General features: G+C 32.6%; 1 protein-coding gene across 1 annotated transcript in view; it reads left to right on the top strand.

Annotated features, from left to right (window-relative positions):
• The window catches only part of LOC141494195 (semaphorin-3E-like), a 371,039-nt gene extending 356,295 nt beyond the window's left edge, over window positions 1–14,744 (top strand). Inside the window, exons 8-9 of the mRNA XM_074195301.1 lie at window positions 7,018–7,110; window positions 8,793–14,744. Of these exons, the coding sequence (XP_074051402.1) occupies window positions 7,018–7,110; window positions 8,793–9,245 (546 nt within the window). The 3' untranslated portion in view covers window positions 9,246–14,744. The remainder of the gene's footprint in view (window positions 1–7,017; window positions 7,111–8,792) is intronic.
• Window positions 14,745–23,108: the final 8,364 nt, after the last annotated feature.

Here is a 23,108-nt window from a genome sequence, read left to right as displayed (position 1 = left end):
AATAGTATGTGTTTTCATAGAGACAGAATTCATACAGATATCTGTGTATTAATTTTGATACTTTTGTTCTCAGAATGAGTACTACAAGTTTCCCATATTTTAAATAGCCAAGTCAAAATCTCATTAATTGATGTTCATTATAATGGAAATTGCCATATAATAAGACCATTTCTCAGCTTCAGCTCCCAGCAACATTTAATACAATTAAGATAGTAAAATCAAAGATTGTCTTTGTCCCTTTTAAGTCTATTGTACTGAAATTTGTCACTCAGTGACAAATATTTTCATAAAAATCAGAATGTTTCTCAAAAAGATTAACAGCCAGTATAATTTACACTTCGAAATAGGGGATTCTTTTGGGGAGCCTCAGAATAGTGTTATTTGTTTTCTATATCTGTATCAGCATTATACAAAAATCAGAAAAATGGGAATTTAATACTACCAAGTATTGTCATGCATTTTCTGCACATAGAGACATTACTCAAGAAATTGGAAGAGATACACAATTTGGTTAAGTCGTGACCCTTTGGCTATGAAGACTGGAGGCATGTAAAGAGAAAAATATAATACCAAATTGTATATAATAAGCACATTACCTAGATGCAAGCAGAAATCTGTTACCATCAAGAAAGTTTCATAAAATAAGTTGGGCCTTGAAGTGAAGATCAATATGAACAGGAAAAGGGAGAGACAGACAGAAGAAGACATACAGAGAAAGATGGATGAGGTATTCTAGGCTTAGGAATAATATGAAGAAAAATTTGAAGAGCAAAATCAAAGGGTACATTCATGCAACAAATGCATTTTGGCATGAACTCAGGACTCAGGTTGAAGAATACAATAATGTAAAATCTATTAACTGTGAAGAAAAGACCATTGGATTTGGGGGGGGGGCTGCTGATAATTGGGATTACCATCTTGAGTCAGTTTCCTCCTTTGTAAAAGAAAGGAATTAGATTCAAAGGCATATGAAGTTACTAGCAACTCTAAATCTGTGATCCTAAAATGTATTATTAACATAATGTGTGGTATAGTGTGAATGAGAACTTGTAAAGAGGATTCAATGGCTATAGAAAGACTTGTCAGCTCAGATAAATAGGGCTATATGAATACTGCATAAGTCCAAGAAGTCAAATGAAGATGCTAATAGAATTGTAACAGTGAATAGAGAAGTTGGAACTGATGTGAAAGATAGGAAGGGGTCAGATAATCCAAAGGAACTGGTCACTAATTGGAAATTAAGTGTAATTATAGAGGATAGAATCAGTGGGATTTTGGGTTGCTACTAGTAAAATAGTAAAATTCAGAGGAAATATAGGCTTGATAGTGATCACATTGTGGGACATTTTATGTTGAAGATGTTGATTTGTGAGATGCCAATGGATATATTAAAGACATGATTCTAGAATTTGAAAAATAACCTAATGGCACAATTATAGCATTGGAAATGGATGCCATAACTCTGTATTCCTTATCTCCTAAAAAAATTCATCCATCCATCCATCCATCCATCCATCCATCCATCCATCCATCCATCCATCCATCTATCCATCCATCTATCCATTCATTCATTTGTCACATTTGCTCTTTCTTTCTCCAGCTCATTTTACAGATGAGAAACTGAAGCAAAGAGGGTTAAGTGAACTTGTCTATGGTCACACAAGTAATAAGTGTCTTTATTTGAACTCATAAAGTTCAATCTTCCTGATTTAAATATGGTACTCCATCTAACCACTGTTGTACCCAGCACCTACCATATTAGTAAGATTCATAAAAGCTATCAAACTCCCCTTCTGATGCCTTATTGTTCATTTGAGATAACTATGTCTTCTCAAAGGCTGTCCCTAGCATTGTGGAGAGGCTTCTTCTAGTATGAGTCCAGCAACAGATTGTGTATCTGTCTTCCAAAGACAAGTCTAGGGAAGTATGGAGAGACTCATCAAGAGAAAGTTTACCACCCATTGTTTGATTTGGGGGCAACAACAATTTATTAAATCATTTACCAGACCTATAGAAATTTTAATATATATTTATTTAGGATTAATATAAATTAAAATAAAATCATAAAACTTTATGATTTTGTTTTGAACATTATTTAAAAGATAAGAATAATGTTATGTAATATGAGTCAAAAATATATTTCATTTTCTGTTCCTTTTAGACACCAAGCCTAGAAATAAGAATTTTTACTGGTGAATGTCAGTTTAGTGTTGGTAAAGGCAAAATTGAAATGTTTATAACCTCCTTTCATGTAACTTAGGGTTGATAGTATTCACCCTTAATTGTACATGTGAGACAAGTGTCAGTGATAAGTTCATAATAGATAACATGCTTTATTAAGATAACATGTCACATTTTTTTAAAATATCATTATGGAGATTTAAAAATTATAAAACAGATGAAATGTGTCCATATTGCACTAGTGGAATTCAGAGAAGTGAAACCCTATCTTTAGTCTTTACTTTCTCATTTTCTGTGACTCACTGTTCAAAGACTTCCTCCAATACCAAGCTCAACAGGGCGCTTAAAGGATCAAATGACAGCCATGGATTTCTCTTTCCTTGTGTCCATGGACTGAAATCAGAAGCTTTTGTTCTTGTATTCTTTTTTCTTTGTTGTGTTTTCATAACATTAAGTACAGCATATGAACTCCTAGAATCATTTGAAACATCTGCTTCACAGTTTTGAACTTTTAAACTCCTTTCAAACCTTTTCCAGAACAAAAACACATCTTTACTAAAGTAGAAATGACTGTTTACAACTCCAATTATGAATGTCCTGAGTTTGCATGTGTAGCTTTGATCATCATCATTACATGATTTCATGCTGCCTATTGCCCTTTTTAATAAGTACAATTCACCAGTGCTTATTTACCTTCCACATGGCTATAAGAATTCATTCCCATTGTACAGATGGGAAAAAAATCAACAGAGAGAACTGTGAGGTTATCCGAATAGAAGTGGGCATAAAACGTGGAAACAGAATTCAATTATTTTCATCCTTGTCAAGACTTTCATAAGATAATATGCTATATCACCTTGTTTATTAAATTTGTTTCCCAAAATGCCTATTAAAATCAATTCATTTCAATTCAGTACTCATTTATCAAGCACCCACTTAGGTGTAACATACCAAAACAGTTTAATGGAGAAAGATATCATAAAAAGAAGCTAGGGATAGAGGATATTTGGGGAAACATCAAGGGGATACTAGAGGGCATGGTAAATAGGACATCTGCACTAGTAAAGTTGAAAGAAAGCAGAGCTATGGTGGAAAATGGAATGAGGAGAAATTCTGGTCACTGGCTTCTGTAAAGTTTTGGAGGAATTGTATTCTTCACCCTTCCATCTATTCATTCAGAATAAAGAAGAGGTTGAGGCAGATGGGAAAGTATTGAGTACCCAAGTCTAAGTTAGCATGATGATGAGTTTAGAAGTAATTATCTTGAAAGTTTATCTCCATGTATTAATATTCTCACTTCATTTTCTTTGAAACTTTTAGACCATTCCTTAGTTATTTTTGATTATTTTTTATACTGGATCATGATCTATGACATGCTCTCCCACTGTGAGTACCTCCCAATCCCCCAAATTTCCATATTCTTTTTCTTCTTTATAGTCTCTCACTTGATTTGAGCCTATATGAATTTAATTTGTCCTTTCAATACTGATTTCCAGATCTATATATCCAGCCCCTCTGACCTCTAGTCTTACATCACCAACTTTCTCTTAGACATCTCCAAATAAATATGGAATATATAAACAACTCAAACTCAACATACTCCAAATAGAATGTGTTATCCTTATCCCAAAACCTACTCCTATTCCAAAATTTCTTGTTGATCCTAAGGTTACTACTATATTTTCAATCAACCAAGTTCACAACCTTAATATCATTTTCAATTTTCTCACTCTCCAACAATTGATCATTTTTTTCTGTTTTCTATATAGTATGTATATGTGTCTGCATATGTACTAAGTAATGAGATTACTACATGTGGATAAATTATTGTATAAAGAAATAAGTAGATTTAGACATATCTATATGTGTAGATCTAGTCAGATACTTAAACATACTTACACACACACACACACACACACACACACAGATAGATGAGATAAACAAATGTCTCTACTTTCTTCCATTCTCATATTTTTCCTAGTTTAATCCATCATGTTCTTTTAACCCGCATGCACTATTGCAATAATCTTCTAATTGATCTCCCTGCTTCCATTCCATGGAATGGAATTCCTCATTTCAATTCATCTTCCATACAAATTCCAATATGATTTCTGTGAAAACTGATCTGATCACATCACCATTCCAAACTCCCACCCTATCACTTCATGCTAGCCTCTTCAAACTTGAGTGATTCCCATTTACCTCTGGGATAAAACTCTGACTTTTTGTCTCTTTATAACATGACCTTTTGAATCTTCTCATGTGAGACTCCCTTCCAACTAGCTATAAGACCATCACATTACTTTTTCTTCATCACATTGAATAAAACTCTATGCTTACTCATTGACTGCCCAAACTTTTCATTCCCATGACTGGAATGCTCTCCCTCCTAATCTCTGACTTCCTTCAGTTCAAATAGAAATATTCTGTAAAATATCTTTCATGCTTCTCTGTCCCCCATATCCCAGTCCCTACCTCATCTTTATAATTTCTCTAGGATTTCCTTCTATTTTATTCATATATTGTTTGTATCTATTTACATTCATATTATCTCCTCTATTAGAATATAAACTTCTTGAGGTCAAGGATTTTTTGTTTGCTTTTTCCTCCTCTCTTACCCTTAAGATTTAATATAGTGCTTGATTCATATTTAGCATTTGATTAAAAAAATTGTTGTTTGATTATCCATAAATACATATAGGATTAATATAATTATACTCTTCTAATTGAGAACACCATATTTAAGTGTAAATTGATGTTTGTTTTTTCCCCCACATAATTTCATTGCTTTTCCATGTCATGGTTAAGGACCTTATTTCTCCCTTTCCTATGAAAAAATGCAGGACCAATTATTTGCAGCATATGGAAATCACTGTAGAGCAAGGCAACCAGATGTGCAAAATTCTTTGTTCAATTGTTCAAGTTTGTTTCTTTTGACAATGTGAGCATACTGAATCGATTTTTTGGTATCCTAGAATGTTGAAGACATTTTCTAGTTTTAAAAATGTACTTATGAAGAGTGAATATAGGAACACTTGGTAGAAATAATGTAAAAATTATGTTTTATGTATTATATTAACTTCTTTTCCAAAAAAAATCTGGTTTGCAGATTTTGAAAAAAAACCACAGTAATACAGACAATGTGAAAACAATTGTGTAATCATGAATTACTGGAGTTACCCATGTTAACTGAAGTGGAAAGATCAAATCATGTACGGTCTCAAAAAACCAATTTCCCTGTCATTTTCTTATAGGCATTTATGGTTCTTAGGAGATACATTTAATTTTCAAAGTGATTTGATATAAAATATGATATGCTACTCCAGACTGAGACAAAGCAGAGTTCTATTTTTCTAACCTTGCAAATTAAAAGTAACAACCAAGAGAAAGACAAAGGATTGAGAAAACCATGATCCCTCTCTCTCTATCTAGGGGGTAAAGAAATGATGTTGTGTTCATACTAAGTTTATAATATTTTACTCATTATTTTATAATGCTACCTGTAACAAGTGTAGAATATTAGGCTCATTTCCTTAAGGTCAGTGGAAAAAAAAGTAAAAGAAAAACACTATAGATCAAGGGTAATGTGAGCTAGGAATATATGCAACTTTTTTTTTTAATCTATGTCTGGAACCTTTTTTTACTCTTATTACCAAGTCCATTCCCTTTCAGCAATCATACTGTGATGTTTGTTGTTGCCCACAAAGGCATTTTGCTTTGGGAAAGGAAGCCCAAAGTAAGACTATTTGATGATCAGTGGTGCCCACAATTAAAATAAATCTGTTCCTGACAGATATCTTATGATTATAATCATTGCCTTGTCTGTAAGAATACATGTGGTTGGAAGAGGGGGTAAAAGAGAGCTAGAAAACAAGCCACAATATTTGCTTCAAATCGGCAATATACCTACAAACTATATCATAACAATAAGTGTTCAGAAGATGGAGGTCAAAGTACTCATGGAACTATTACTGTCATCAACATGATTGACTTTCTTTCTGTGTTGAAGTACTCTCATCTACAATGATTCCACAGAAATTAGTATTTAGACTACTTTTTAGTCTGAATAAAAAAATTCTTCATCTACCAAGTTCCTTGAATTTTCCTTGTTTAAATAGCTTTGGTGAACTATACTTTTAGAATTTATGGTGCAATGATATATCAAGAGATGGTCTTGAAGCCACAATGACTTGGATTGAAGACCCTCTTCTGACTCTTGCTGAATGTGTATCCTGACATTTACTGAATGTGTATCCTTGACAGATGATTTAACTGACTAGTACACCAGGCAGCACATTAAGACTATAAGTTGAAAAATGTTTTAAGTTTTGCAGAAACAAAACTAATGCAATCACAATTAAAAGGAAAGTAGAAAGCAAGGACCAGTTTTTACAGTATGTATCTCTGATAATGAACTCATTTCTCTGATATAAAGAGAATTGAGTTAAATTTATAAAAAGTACAAGTCATTCTCCAAATGAAAAATTGTCAAAGGCTATGAACATTTCCTTTGAGTTTTCTGCTTTATTTCTTTTTTTAATGTCTTCTTTTACAAGACTCATATGGAAATATGCATGAGCACACATATATAACCTATCCCTAATTGCTAACTCTCACAGGGATAGTCTTGAAGAGGAACTGAGGAGAGAATATGGAACTTAATTTTTTAAAAATTTTCTTTGCATGTAATTGGAAAATAATTTGTTATTTTAAAAATAGGTGATAATTTTCAGAGAAAGTGCTGATCTCCATTGCTAGAAGAGATTTTCTTACCTTCGAATTCTTTATGCAAGTGAAATTTTAGGTTTAGTCACCATCCTTATATCTCTTCCTTAGGAGGAATTTCAGGGCTCACTGCAATTAAAACAATATTCACTGAAAGTAGAAACATTAGAAGGATTCTTTGAGTGTGTTTGCACATGCATGCAGGTATGTGTCTCCTGTGCACTTTTAATAGGCAAAAATTATGCTCAGATTTCTCTTGTTATTCTCTTCTTCACATCTTTTAATTATGATTATAAAATTTTTTGCTCAGATGTAGAATTTTTTATAAAAACCTGCCTATTTCTTTCTCATGCATTCATAAAGGAGGCCCTTACTATTCATGTAGTTTCTTCCAATAAAGTATTTGTTAAGTTAGGAAAGTAACTACATTGGGGTATGGTTAGTTATATTTTTTTGGTAGCTTTCTTGATTTGAGAATAATAACTCATAATTTTTCCCAAAATAATTGGTACCATATACCTTTTCAGATATCTTGAGAATGAATTTTTTAACACCTTAGTCACAAACTTCTTTTGGATATACATGTTCTAGCCTACTATCCTTTAACATTTATATTTATTTATTAATTACTTTAAAAAGCCTATTCGCACCATGGTGTTAGAGATAAAATGTTGTCACTGCCTACTGTTACTGATAAATTGTCACTGAGAGAAGACAGAAATAAAACAAGAAAAATACAAATACTGAATTAACACAAACTAAAATTTCTATAGTAAATAAAAAGGGAAAAGACCAAAATGGATAAGGAGGGATAATCTTCAAATTAAAGTTTTTATGTCTGCTATACATTGTTTCTGCTGTAATATTCAAGAAATTTGCTTAGAGAATAAGATCTCAGTGTTAAGGTAGGTGAATTATTTGAGTTTGTCTGTAGAAAAAATGTCCTCACAATAAAAACAAATTCAATAGTATTTATAAGCTGTTTATATAACAAATGCATTTGAATTAGATGATTGGTAAGACTTACTGAGGGAGAAAATTTGAAGTTCAGACTGTTCCCTGAAATTTCCAATTGCACCATTGAAGTCAAATGGCACAAGAATTAAAGTTACATGAGTAAATATGCCTATGTTCCTTTCCAATACTTTCAGAATCGATAATTTCACCTTAATGCATGCTTCCTTAAGCACATACACATTATAATATTCTCTGCAGTTTAATATTATTGTTGTTTGGGCATTTCAGTTATTTCTGACTCTGCATAACTCCATTTAGGCTTTTTTTTAGCAGATACTGGAGTTGTTTACCCTTTCATTCTCCAACTCATTTTGTAGATGAGGAAACTGAAGGAAACAGAATTAAGTGACTTGCCCAGGATTACATAGCTCAGAAATGAATGAAACCAGATTTGAACTTTGGAAGATGAACCTTCCTCATTTAGTACTGACTCTTCTATCCATTTTGCCAGCTAGCTACCCCTCTACGTTTCAATAATTTTCTGGAAATGGGGCTTTTGCAAGCAGTTGTGACCTAGAAATAATCAATCTCTAATTATAACTAAGCAAATTTCAAAAATACGAATCTATAGAGTCTTTTATTAACCACTAATTAGAATCTTTCTAACTGTCAAAGAGAAACTATAGAGGTTTTGAGAGCACATAGGAAACTGGAGGACACAGTTAAAGGAAATGATAAAAAGTTTTAAGCTAGTTTAATCACTCGATGCATCATTCTGTTTGATACATATTGTTTGCTTATATCATGCAGTATTACATAAAGCAATATAAAAAGTGAATCCTTAAGGTAGATATTTTAAAAGTTACAGTGGTGACTTTTTTTTAAAAACATTATCCCTGATGATACTATTTATTTGTTCAATCTTTTAGGTGAAGACAGACGATAGAGTCGTAAAAATGGACCTTGGTTTGCTTTTCCTTAGACTACACAAAATGGATGCAGGAACCTATTTTTGTCAGACAGTGGAGCACAGTTTTGTCCATACAGTCCGTAAAATCACCTTGGAAGTAGTAGAAGAGGAGCGGGTTGAAGAGATGTTTAACAAGGAATATGAGGAAGAGGTTCCTCATAAAATGCCTTGTCCTGTCCAGAGCAGCATCCCACAAGGGTCAAAGCCATGGTACAAAGAGTTCTTGCAGCTGATTGGCTATAGCAACTTCCAGAGAGTGGAAGAGTACTGCGAAAAAGTGTGGTGCACAGATAAGAAGAGGAAAAAGCTTAAAATGTCCCCCTCCAAATGGAAGTATTCGACCCCACAAGAAAAGAAGCTTCGGGTCAAATCTGAGCACTATCGTCTTCCGAGGCATGCCCTGGACTTCTGATGGGTTGAAACCATCAAGTGACTTTTTGAAGAGTTTTTAATTGGACTTCTGAGATTTAAAAGACAACATCTGATTTCTTTGTGGAAATAAGAACTATAAGAAAGAAGTGACTGAAAAGAAAGTATTATGGTAAATTAAACTTAATTCTTTTTGGCTGGTTAGAGGATACATAAAACTAACTAGTTATTTCTAATGTCATTTTATTGCTTATGTGGTTTTCAACTATATTTATCAAAAAGTTACCTTGTTGTAATCTTTGAAATTGTTTGGCTGCTTATTCATGCCAACTACTCTTTGTTCCTTGTGTATTATTAGCTATTTAAGGAAATTCAAAGAAATTAAGCATTAGGAGGCAGGAGATGGGAAAGCAATATAGTTAATCCCTCTGCTTTTTCAAACTTCTGCTGTACTTATAAAACTTATAAAGATCAGAAATATTCATTTTTTTTCATGTAGGTAGTCAGTAATTTTTGTTGTGATAGTTTAAGCTATGAATTTGCTCTGAGGACCACTGTGATTTTTGTAAATGAGAAGAGAAATGTATTCATCCCTAGGGGTATTCTCCTTTATAAAACATTTATGGGACCAGCTTCATATTTCTATTATTACAGCTGACGCTATCCCTTCCAGTTATACTTACGTGTGGAAAAGAATGAGGCTACTGGAACTTCCCTTTTAGATGCTGAGGCAAAACAGTTAAGGTGGACTCTGAGTTATGGTTGGAACAAATTTTTGCTTTAATGGCTGGAAGATTTATATGCCTGACTTCTTAAGATCAAAAACAAAAACAAAACAACATATCCTTGTAGCAGCATATGTGTGTCCATGTGTATGTGTGTGTATATATGTATATATACATGTATGTATATATGCATTGTGTATATGTTTGTTAATATGTATGTATGTAGTTTTCTGTGCGTGTAAACAATATGTGTGTGAATTCACATGTGCATTTCTTCCCTGTAGACATCTTTGGGTTGTATTGTAATTGCCTAAAGAAACTTTGTCAGTTGATGTATATTATATTTGTCATCAAGACTAACTCAGAAAAACTTTTATAAGACCCTGGATCATAGTTTAACTTGTGGATAACTCAATTAAAAGTAATTTATAAAGCTACTAAATAAGAAAAGACAAAAGGTATACATAAATGAAAACATTAAATTCTTATTCTTTTGTAGCTTCCAATTTTAAAAAAGTCATTTCGGCCACACATGAACCTATTAAAAATCATTACAGTACTTTACATATGAATAACTGTTTTCTATAAAGAGGAAGAGAGAAAATTTCTTTTTAGAACATTTTTTATTTTTCCTCTTATAGAATAAACAGAAACTTTGATTTTTGGCCTTATTTGTTTATTTTCTGAACCTTTTCCTTTTTCATTTTGCATTTTTTTGTCTGTAGCATTCCCTATTCTAAATTGTAAAATTTTAATTTGAGTTAATTATTGAAATTATTTTAAATAAAATGAAAAACAAATCACCAGTGAAAAAGCATGAAGTCGAAACACTAAAAAAGAAACATTATGATTTTTTTTAATCTTACTTTTACATAATGCCAATCTCAAAGACTCTACAAAGTGGTGGATAGAGACCTGGACTGGAATACAAGAAGACCTGGATTCATTCTTGCCCCAGATATATCGTGACAGTGAGTTCATAGGCAAATCACTTAAGCTCTGTTCCCCAACCAACTTCGAAGAATAAACTGCAGAGGAGATTGTGATCTGCATTGGTAAAGGAAAGTTCCTCATCATAATCTCCCTATACTGATGAAATACCAAATCCCATGCAAAAATAATAACAACAAGCCTCCTTCCCCTAACTTGAACATAGTTATTTACCATGCTAGAGAAGTTGACCCATTGATTGCCCATAGTATATTCATAGAAATTTAAATTTTAGATTGTAGTTAAGGTCAAAGATAAAGTCAAGCTTATTGCTGTTAATATCCATGGTAGAGTGTCTTTGTCCCAACACTGAAATAATAAAAGGAACTGGATGTAACTGAAATTAATGCTTTTTTCCCAAAATTAAGCTTGTTATTTACCCAAGAATCCACTGGGGGTCATTGCTGTTCACTAGTATGAAGCTAAAGTCACTCTATAGTTTGGAAATTATGAAAAGCTGGACTCTCTCAAAGAGAGGGGAAAAAAAGAGGAAAAAAAAGCTGCCCAACAGGAAAAAAATGTAGCAAAGCACTCAAATTAGTGGGCATTCATCGATAGTATTTTTAGCACACTTGCAATGAATGCATAAAATAAAGGGATCAGTTCAAAAGAATATTATTTCAAAAAATCAAGAGAAAACAGACATTTTTCTTGTTTTGCTAAAAATTGTCAAGGAAAATCACATAATTTCTCATTCTTTTAATTTCAGAAGTATGTTTCATCACTTCTGGATACCTTTGCTTGTAAGTCCCCTGGTGATGTCATTTTGGAACCATAACCATTCTTATGTAAGACCATTGAAATAAATACATGTTTCATGTTTGGGATTGGGGTATTAACAATTTTAAAGATATCACATCAAATATAGATGGTGGCAGTAAGATAGCTTATTATCTAGATAACTCAAGTAAATTTTTTAAATGTTGTAATATATTCATCAAATTTACAAGATAAATGCCCCTAGGACATGAGGGAATAAAAGATATTCCCTTTTGGAACCCCTTCCTTTGCAGAACTGTCTTGTTTGGTGAATAGATGAACTGGAAACACAACTTGATTGCTTAATGTCCCAAATCCTTGAACCACATCTCTTCCAGTTTTCCTCCCCAACTAGCTTTCTAGATGTCCTCCATTCTTGCACCTCTTTTTCCTCTTCTCTTTCACTCCTAGCTCTAGACTTGAAGAAGACCAAATCAGTTTAATCATTGTTGTTAAACAAGAGTACCTTAGTGGAATGCCTGGAGTATCAACTTAATATCCCTGGAACTCCTCATACTCTGTCTTTCCAATTGATTACCCCCAATATGTATTGTCTTGAGGACAGGAACTGTTTAATTTTTGTATTTGTAAACTCAGTAATTAGTACAGTATCTAATATAGTGTTAAGTGCTTATAAAACCCTTAATTCTTTATAAATCCTAAAACTAAACTTCAGTTTTTAGTTAGAGTCAGAAGGAAAAAAGAAAGAAAGAAAATGGTCAATGTTAAGAATACTTGGCAAGTACAGAAAAATATAGAATTAATCAAAAAATAGTTTTAAATAAAATCATAAATTGTTCATAATAATAATGGTAGAAATGTAAAAAATGGGAGAAGAAATCTGAGACTTCAACTGCAGTTTAGGGTGATAGTGTTAGGTATAGCAGCTGTACTTTGATTTCATTAATACAAGATACCACCAAAAGGGAAACCTCCTCTACTATTTCAGGTCAGCCCTTTCTCTTATAGTCCTAGAAAGTTATATAGCTAGAGCACTGAGAGATTGAAAGATTTCCTCAATGCCCCACAACTTTTGTTGTCAGAAGGAAGATGGGCCTCCAAATTTACCTGGTTCTAATACCAGGTCTCAATATATTATTGTACATTGCCTTCTAAAAGAAGAAGTAGCTTATAAACCCAGGTATATGGAAAATTCTGTTTTTCTCAGTGTTGCATAGTACCTCCCAAAACATTATGGAATTGATTGGCCACCATAAAAATATTGTGGAATAGTAGCATGCCAATAACCCAAACAAATTCTCCTTAACTTTATTGGTGGGTTTTGTAATATGTATATTTTATTATCTTCAAATGGGTAGTATACGATAATAGGGGGATATAGAACAGATGGTTAAATGAAGTGAAAGAAAAAAAATGAGAAAAAAGTCCCTGGATGATGATTCTTTAAGAGTCAAATAAGTATATGTATGCTATACAAAAAAAATCTATTTTCTCTAATTCATCTTTTAGGATTGCAAAAAATAGTTGATCAATGTTCTTTGAATTGACAATTCAGAAAAATCACTTATAAAAGTCCCAAGCTAGGAAAAAGTAGAAATGACTTAAGATCAATTGGAGGATATAAGATCCCATTTCCATAGGTTTGATGAAAGGAAGACTATGTTACACAGACATAAACAACTAGTGCAGCAACTCAGAGTTACTCCAAAGCCATCATAATGATAGTCTTTCTAGAAGGACAGACAGACACCTACATGACTTCTTTTGTACTTGGGTTCTATGTCTTCCAGGGAGAGCATGACTGAGTAGAATATAAGAGATTGAGTGTCTAGGTAAAACAGCAAGAGGAGTCCATCCCCCATCATTAGATGGGCAAGAAGAAAAAAATTATCTAAAGACAATTAGTATTGTTACTTGGCTTTTAATTGTTGTAGAATGAACATTAACCTGAATCACTGAGTCCTAGTCTCAGTCATATCACTAATTTCCTTTATGATCTTAGTCATAATTTGCCTGGACCATGTAAACTATGAGAATTGAATTAGATACATTCTCCCAGTTCTAGTTTTCTAATTATAGGAATTTGTTTTTTTCTGTTTTTTAATTGGATATGTACTAAAATACTTTGGGGAAAAAGGATTATATGATACACAGGCATTAGAATTAAAAAATTCTTTTAAAATGAAGCTTCTTTATTAGCTTATTTGTAAGAATTACATATATATGTATGTATACATATTTGTATCTGTGTATATATACATATTATATAATATGAGAAATTTTCCTATTTTTAATTTTAGCTAAATGTCCAGGTTTTTACTTCTGAGTGTTCAGTATTTGTTATATCAGTGTGTGGGTTTGTAAATCTTAGTGGTAATTATGCATATTTGTAAGATATGTAAAAATAATAACAATAACTCAGTAACTTGTTTTAAGTGTTAGACACAAAACAAATACAAGAACACAGTTGTTTCCTGAAAAAAAATGAATTAATTGTCTCAGCTCCGTATGTAGCATGGTAAATAAATCGGAAAATATGTACTTAATTATTCTCAGTTACTAATGTTTCCCGGGGAAAAATGCTATAATTAAAGATAGCAATAAAAATTTAGGTTTTTTTCCTCTTTCCTACAATGGGGTACCATGTTGAGGTATTTAAAAATAGTGCTTCATTTTTCAGGTCCACCAATATTTTATTTGTGTTAGCTAAGAATAATAGAATTTCCACACTGACACTTTAGTTGTAGTATTATTTAAAATGTTTTATTTGTTTTGTATTTTCCCTTGGGTGCCTAACTTTATATTTTTATTTACATTATGACTTGGATACTTATATTTGTGTTTCAAGTGGCCTGGTTATATGACAGATTACTTCATTGGCATATTTTATTCTGTATAGCATCTTTTTATTTGTTTGGCTGAATCAGTAACAGCATGTGCCCTAGTATTTATTTTTCCTGATTAGAAAAAGCCATGAGGCTTATCATCTGGTGGCAAGCTGCAGAGATCACTAATATGAATTGTTTCATAGAATAAATATGACATAGATCTATCATTGAAATGCCATGTTTTAATTTTAGTTCACATTAGGAGAAAAAAGAAATAAATGTTTGCTGAATCCTAAACTTGTCATGTGCTAATTTAATATTTTTTTCATATTACCAATCAAATTCACTTGTATTGGAACTTGTGGACTGACTATCAACATGTGACTCTAGAGTGGAGTTAATTTTCTGTTAAGATGTTGGAAGAGAAATCAATTTGCTTTCTAAGAAAAATTGTGAGGTAACTTCCTCTGGGGACAAAAATGCATTAATCTTCTCACTCTGCCTCGGAGCATTGAAGTTGGAGTTATTTATGCCACATTATGACTCTAGGCTCAGCAGTTACAGATGCTTTTAAAAGCTGAATCATCCAGATAAAAAATAGTGAAAATTCGTTTTTAAATAAATGGTAACCTAGCTGTATATTTTTAATTCCTCTCAGCCTTGTTTACATAAATCAATATGCCTGAAATAACCTTTTTCTACTTTTATTTTATAAGGATTACAGTGAGAACTTTTATTCATTTAATACATTTCTTTGGGTTTAAATGAAGCTGTCTTTGGGAAATATTTTCACATTTTTTGGTTTGTTTTTGTTTTTGAAAGATAATGGGATTAAGTGACTTGCCCAATGTCATTAAGCTAATTAATTATTAAGTATCTGAGGTAGGATTTGAACTCAGATCCTCCAGGGCTGGTACTCTTATCCACTGTGCCACTTAGCTGCTCCTTGGAAGTACTGTTTTCAAACTAAACTCCATTTTTGGTTTCTGCCTGTGATTTCACTGGTAGAGAGGAGTGATATGAATACTCTCACTACTGCAGAACAACTCTATTGAACTTAAAGGTTTGTAGACTGACTGGAACACAAATTACTTCAATGGTATAATTTTTTTAAATTTTAGTTATTTAAGGCAATGGGGTTAAGTGACTTACCCAGGGTCACACAGCTAGTAATTATTACATGTCTGAGACTGGATTTGAATTCATGTCCTCCTGATTGCAGGGTTGGTGTTATATCCACTATGCCACCTAGCGCCGCTTAAATGATATAATTTCTCCATAGTTACATAGTTAGTGTATGCCAGAGGCAGTATTAAAACATAAAAAATTTTGACCACTCAGCTAGATGGTTCATTGGATTGAGCATTGGACCTGGAGTCAGGAGGACAAAAAATGCATACTAACTTCCCGACCCTAAGCAATTTATTTATTTAATCTCTATCTACCTCAAATTCCTCAGCTGCAAAATAGGGATAATAGTAACAGCTATTTCCCAGGGTTGTTGTGAAGATTAAATGATTTTAAAAGGGGAAAAAAATAGCTGAAATACCCTACAGGGTGTAATCAAAAGATTTCTGGAGTGTTAAATCCTTTTCATATTCCTATTTTAGAATAAGGAGTTCAATTGAACTTTTTTTTTTACTTCCAGGAATTTGGAAGGCAATACCTCTGAGCAATCTCAGAACAATCTAAGTAAATATTCAGCTTTTTCCTTTATGACAGAAGAAAATATCAAGCATATGAAAATGTGTATGTTCCACCCCCCACCAAGTTACAGTCAACAATTGATGAAGAGATGTTGGTAGAGTGACTATCTGTGCTGCATAGAGTATTAAAGGGACAATTATAAAAATGATTTTCTAGATAACAAACTCCAAAGGAGATTTTGCTCCTTCAATTATGATAACAAAACTGAGTATTTTGCATAATACTATGACATTGACCATTATTCCTTTGATGCTTATATCCATGATGCCAAACTAAAGTTTTGTGATCTGATATAAAGTTTACTTATTGAATTTGGGAAGTAATACATGTATGACTTCTTCCTTAAACATTTTGTCTTAATTTAGGTTTAGTAAGATTTGGAAAGAAGAGTAAAATACCAGATACATGGAGCATATAATAAGATAGTCCAGCAAGGAAACATACTTGCCATAAAAAGGACACTCAGGAGATGGTAATGAGAATCCAAAGTCAGTAAAATTGGTGATTTTTTAAAATAGAGTTCTTACATGTTTTGATCAGAAGGGAAAGAAGCAAAAAACTTGGCCCTGGGGACTGCTGCTGATTCATGCCAATTAGGTGGAGGAGGAGAAGAGGAAAATGACTTTTGGGGCATTGGATTGGACAGGGACTTTCAGCCATTACAGATAGTCTTATTTGGATAGAATGAATTAAGGGACTGGAAATTATCAGGGATGGGAGGCTACCTGAAGACCTTACAAACACTAATACCTGTAAAGTATTCCAAAAAAATTGAATGTCTTCCCTGAAGACTGGAAAGTATTCTCACCAATGTTATGTCTATATCAAGATTTTAAAATAGTGAGAGAAAAAGAAATGAAGTAGTCGACTCTCATTTCTGACTATATAATAGAAATCAGATTTCATGCTTCTAACATAGAAGATTATAGAAGAGAGAGAAGGTTTATAAAATTAAGAGAAGGAAAAGATAAAAAGCTAGGGGGAAAAATGAGATGAAGCCAAGAAGTGCAGGAGTTCTCAAGTACCCTAAATATTTGCTAAGAAGTGAGGAGATACCAATGAAGAAGACAATCAGGGTGGCATATAAACATCATATATGTATTGTGCATTTACATATATACACATGCCAGCATAAAGATGTATATGTGACTATGCACATGATATAGTATATATATATATTTTTTACTATTTTAATTTACATTTTAATATTATATGAAAAAAATCAGAGGATTATTTTCTTAGGCTAGACAAAAATAATAAAACCTATTTGGAGAGAAAGATCTAGAATTTCACAGGAAGTGATAGATAATGTATTTATTAAATACTTACTACCTGTCAAACAACAGAGAACAAAAAATAATAATAAAGGGGGAATACCATTTCCAGGGTTCAAAATGTATTACAGTAGTAATCTTTAAAAGGATCTCTGTGGGTTGAAAAAAATAGATGTATATCAGTAAAACAAACTAGATAAGGAAAAAAAATCATAAAAGATTGAATTAAGTAATACAGTGTTCAAAAAACTCCAAGGATAGTTTATTTTAGAGAAGATCTTATTTGACTGAATTGAAGAAAGTGGAAAGCAGGTTGGCAGAAACTAGGTTCGACTAATATTTTATATGATATACCATAATAAGGCCAAAATGGTCATGTAAGTTAAATATTAAATGTCACAGTATTTTAAAAAATCAGGTGACAATTAAATCAAAACATTTATAGATATGGATAGAGAGAAAAATCTTGAGCAAATAAAAGATAAAGGCAATCACACGCAAACAGTAACAAAATGAAAATTTTAATTAAATGAAACCAAAAAGATTTTGCAGAAATAGTCAACACAATTCCTATAAGTAGTAATTGATGTTGATTTTGTTTTTGTAAAAGCAGTAAAATGAGAAAAAAATATCTTTGTATTAAAAATATCTTAGGTTTTTTATTAGATTTGCAAGACTCTGAGTTTATATTATTAATAGTCTTATTAGAGTGAAATGGATGAATATTTACAAAAATGCAAACTGACCAGATAAACAGAGGAGGAAATAAAGAATTGAAGAAACCATCAATAAAATCCCAAAGGTCCAGATTTACAAGGGAATTCTACCAAACATTCAAGGAAGAATTAATTCCTTTTCTACATAAACATGTTTTGGAATAGGAGAAGTAGGAGTTCTGTCAAACAAAGAAAATTATAGACCAATGTCCTTAATAAACATTGATACAAAAACCTAAATAAAATTTTAGCCATGATCAGAACAAAGAAAATTTGACTATCCGATAGAATGAAGAGTATAATGGAGTTGTAAAGTTAAGTGGTAAGCAGATTTGTGAAATGCTTTATAACTAAACAGAAAATGTAATATTGCATCCTAGGGGTAATAAGGATTCTGGGGGAAGACAGAAATTGGTCAGGTCTATGTTTAAGAAAAATGATTGTTGAGAAGGGAGATTAGGTTATAAGAAATGAGATAAGAAGACCTATTGGGACATTTACAATGATTCAAATAAGTAATAATCAGTCTCAATTAAGGTGGTAACTGAGTAGAGAGAAGGGTTCAAATTTGACAGGTATTGTGAATATAAAAAGGCAAGGTGGTGATTAATGATTAAGATTCATGGATGAAGCATGATTTTGGATTTGAAAATGTGGATAAAGAGGAGTATGGCGTAACAGAAATAGGAAAATTTGATAGAATAATAGGTTTCAGGAAAAATAATATGGATTCTCTTTTGAATATGTATAGTTTGAGATGTCTCTGGGATATTTAGATTGAATGTCAAAAAGGCAGTTGGTGAAACTGAACTCAGGTTTAGGAGAGAGACTGGGGATGAAAACATAGGTCTGAAAACTATCAGTATATAAATTATAATTAAATTTGAATTTTGCTTAAAACATGTACTTATTTGAAAAGGAAAAAAGGCAAATTTAAAGTCTTAAATCAATCTATCAATTATTTATAAAGCATAAATTTAATGCCTACATGAGAGAAATAATAAGGTTTACTTTTAGAAAAATAAAGGTGAGGATTTTTTAATATCTTTCCTTAGTGGAAAAAAATGATACTTCACAGCAGTCTAGACTATCTTTCAAATCATCTGTCTGTCACTGTTGATATTAGATAAATAGAGTAGCTAGTCATAGAAATAGGGGCTTCCTTTTAGCTTTGGTAGAGAAAAGCTCTGGTCAACTTCTGGGGCAGATAAGATGGTGGCCAGAAGTTAACAAGCTCCCAGAGCTTTTCCTCACCAAAGATACATGAAGCCTCTACTCTGACATTCAAACTACCAAGAAAAAGAGAAGATTCAAAGAAGTTTTCAATTGTAGACATTGTGGAGGATCTTCAGTGAAGGTTTGTCTCTTTGGGGGAAAAGGGGAAGTAAAATTCAGGAGGCAGGAGAGCAGGGGAAAGCCAGCAGGAGGCTTTTAGCCACAATGCAGTCCAGATCCCAACAGTTTAATAATAACAAAGGTCCCAGCAGGTAGACAGCAAGCCAGCCAGGGAGGATCCCAATCCCAAGCGAGTCAGAATCCTGAAATGCTGGGTAAAAGACAGGACTGGGTCAGGAACAATCCACTGTTAACAACAAACCAGGGATCAGATCCCAGCCCCAGGCAAAATAAAAGCCTGGGTCTATATTCCATATATCCCAGGAACAGAACCAAAACAATAAAGATGAACCAAAAAGCCAAAAGAGCGCTCACTATAGAAAACTACTTTACAGACAAAGATATCAACAATGCCATATCTGAAGAAGAAAGCAGTGAAAAATCACTCACAAGGGAAGTATCAAAAGAGTCTATAAATTGGGCTCAAATACAAAAGTTTATCTAAGGGCTTAAAAAAGAATTTAAAAACCAAAGAAGAGAGGAAAAAGATAAACAGAAAAAAGAAAGGAGTAATGCATGGAAATTGTGAAAAGTTGACCAATGAAATCAACTCCATTAAAATAAAAATAACCAGCCGGAAAAGGAGAGACAGAAACTAAATGAAGAAAATAAAAAGTTAAAAATTCAAATTGAACAAATGGAAACAATGATTCTACAAGACTACAAGTTTCCATCACAAAATAAATAAAAATTGAAGAAAAGGGGCAGCCAGGTGGTGCAGTGGATAGAGCACCAACCCTGGAGTCAGGAGTACCTAAGTTCAAATCCGACCTCAGACACTTAATAATTGCCTAGCTGTATGACCTTGGGCAAGTCACTTAACCCCTTTGCTTTAAATTTTAAAAGAATTTTTTTTTAAATTAAAGAAAATGTAAATTACCTTTTATGGAAAATGAATGATCCAGAAAATAGATTCAAGAGTGACAATCCACTAATCACCAGACTGCCAAACAGCCTCAACCAACAAAAGAACCTGGAAAACATCATGCAGAAAATTACAAGGGAAAACTCCAAATCTACTAGAAGAAGATAAGAATATGATCATTGAAAGAATCCACAGAACCCATCCAGAAAGAGACTCCAAGATAAAACTCTAAGGGTTGTAATAGCCAAATTGCAGAACCCTCAAATAAAGGAGAGAATATTGCTAACAACAAAAAGAAAACAATTCAAATAAAAATTTTGAACACAATCAGACTCACAGAGGACCTATCAGCCTCAACAATAAAGGATCAGAGGAACTGGAATAGCATATTTCAAAGAGCTTGAGACCTGGGATTACAAACCATAATGTATTACCCTGCAAAATTCAGTATATACTGTCAGCAAAAAAGATGAATGTTCAGTGAAATAGAATATTTCCAAAATTTCCTGACACAAAGACCAGAACTGAACAGAGAATTCAATTGCAAAATATATTACTGATGAGTTGCATAAAAAAAGGTAAATGAAAAGGGGACGGAAAAAAACAAAACTGTTTTAAACAGATGTTGGTCAATTATCAAATTGTATACAATTCTAAAAGGGACGATATAAGGCTTCTAATTCTTTAGGACTTTACTTCTTTAAAGATAATTAAAGGGTAGCATATAATTGAAGAGAATGAACCTAAAGGATAAAGACATAATTCGATCTTGTCTCTCAATTGAAGAGGTACAAGATGACATCAAAATATTTGAGACAAAAGGTCCTGAAAACAAGCAGGAGATTAATTTTAACTCTGTCTCATTATATTTTGACTCACTTTAAGCACAAGGTGCTAAGTACCTTTTCTAATGAGGACATCATAACCTGAAAGGACCTAAGACAGTGTCTGTTTCTTACAAACATTTTTAAAGGTTTCAAATGAGATAGTCAAAATCTCCCCATACTTAATTCTTACAGTTAATTAGACCAGGGTTTGACCTAACCAGCTCTTCACTTAACAAGGGGTAAAAGTACACTTGCTGGGATGGGGGGAGTAAAGTGGGAGAAATAATAAGCCTTGATTCACTTAAGAAGCTCTTAATTATCCTGGGTGCTGAGGGGCAGAAGTAAAGTGTGAAAGAAAATAGGCCTGAGGGGAGGCACACAAATAGTGTAACAAATAATAAGTCTTTGCATGATACTTTGCTGAAGACGAATGTGTGTTCTTGAAACATACTTGAAAAAGGGGGTAAGGTAAAAAAGTGATTATATTTTTAATTTGATGCAATTTGAGTCAATGCTGATTATCAAGCTATCAAGTAAACAATCTGTGATATCTTGATAGCAATAGGAGCTTATCAAAAGATCAAATAATCAAACTGTGACTGATGATACCTGATTGATAATATTAGAGCAATAAATGACATCAAGGGAAGAAGTACAAAGATTCATAATTTTGGAGGTAAAGAAGGGAGAATATGAATGTGGAGTAAATTCTATTCAATAGATTTAGCTCAGTAAGGGAATCAGATATATTCCCACTTATCTATAAAAATCTGACATTCTATGGGGAAACTGGGAAAAGGAAAAATAAGAGGGAAAGGGGCCTTATAAAAGGGAAAGAAAGGTATAAATGAAAATAAACAAAGTTAAATTTTTAAAAGAAAGTCAAATGGGAAAGGTAGTAAAATTTTGGTGAAGAGGAATAAGAGAAAAAGAAGAGATAACTATAAATGGAGAAAGATATCATAGAGGGAAATACGGAACTAGGAATCTTAACTGTAAATGTGAATGGGATGAACTTTCCCATAAAATGGAAGTGGATAGCAGAATGGATTAAAAACTAGAATCTTACTATATATTATTTACAAGAATATGCAAAATATACAAAGAAATATACAAATATACAAGAATATACAAAATGTGCCTCAGCAGAAGTAAAAAAAATCTGGGGTAGTGATCTTAATCTCAGCAAAAGCAAAGATCAATCTCATTTAAAGAGATAAGGAAGGAAACTACATATTCTTAAAAGGAACCATTGGTGATGTAGCTATATCACGACTACACAAGTATGTACCTAGTGGTATAGCATCCTGATTTCTAGAGGAAAAACTGAGTGAATTACAAGGAGAATTAGACAGCAAAACTTAAAAATGGGAGACCTCAATTTCCCTCTCTCAGAACTTGATAAATCCAAAAACAAAATAAATAAGACAGAAATTAAGAAAACTCAGTGGGAAAAGAAAAGAATATACCTTTCTCTTGCCAGTACATAGCACTTGCACCAAAATTGACCATGTACTAGGGTACAAAAGCCTTAAAATCAAATGCAGAAAGGCAGAAATAATAAATACACACTTCTCAGATCATGATGCAATAAAATTAGAAATTCTGAAAATCAAGGGAGAGATTAATAAAACTGAAAGCAAGAAAACTATTGATCTCATAAATAAAACTGAATTGGTTTTATGAAAAAGCCAATAAAATAGATGCAGCTTTGGTTAATCTGATTTTAAAAAGGAAAAGAGATAACCAAATAACCAGTATCAAAAATGAAAATAATGAACTAACACCAATGAGGTTGAAGAAAATGTTAACAATAAAACTACAGCAAGTTTTTACCAGGATATCACACCCTGATCAGG

Source organism: Macrotis lagotis, chromosome 7, assembly GCF_037893015.1.
Source record: "Macrotis lagotis isolate mMagLag1 chromosome 7, bilby.v1.9.chrom.fasta, whole genome shotgun sequence".
NCBI lineage: Eukaryota > Metazoa > Chordata > Mammalia > Peramelemorphia > Peramelidae > Macrotis > Macrotis lagotis.
Note: the sequence above shows the minus strand (reverse complement) of the source record. Positions and strands in the feature narration are given on the sequence as shown.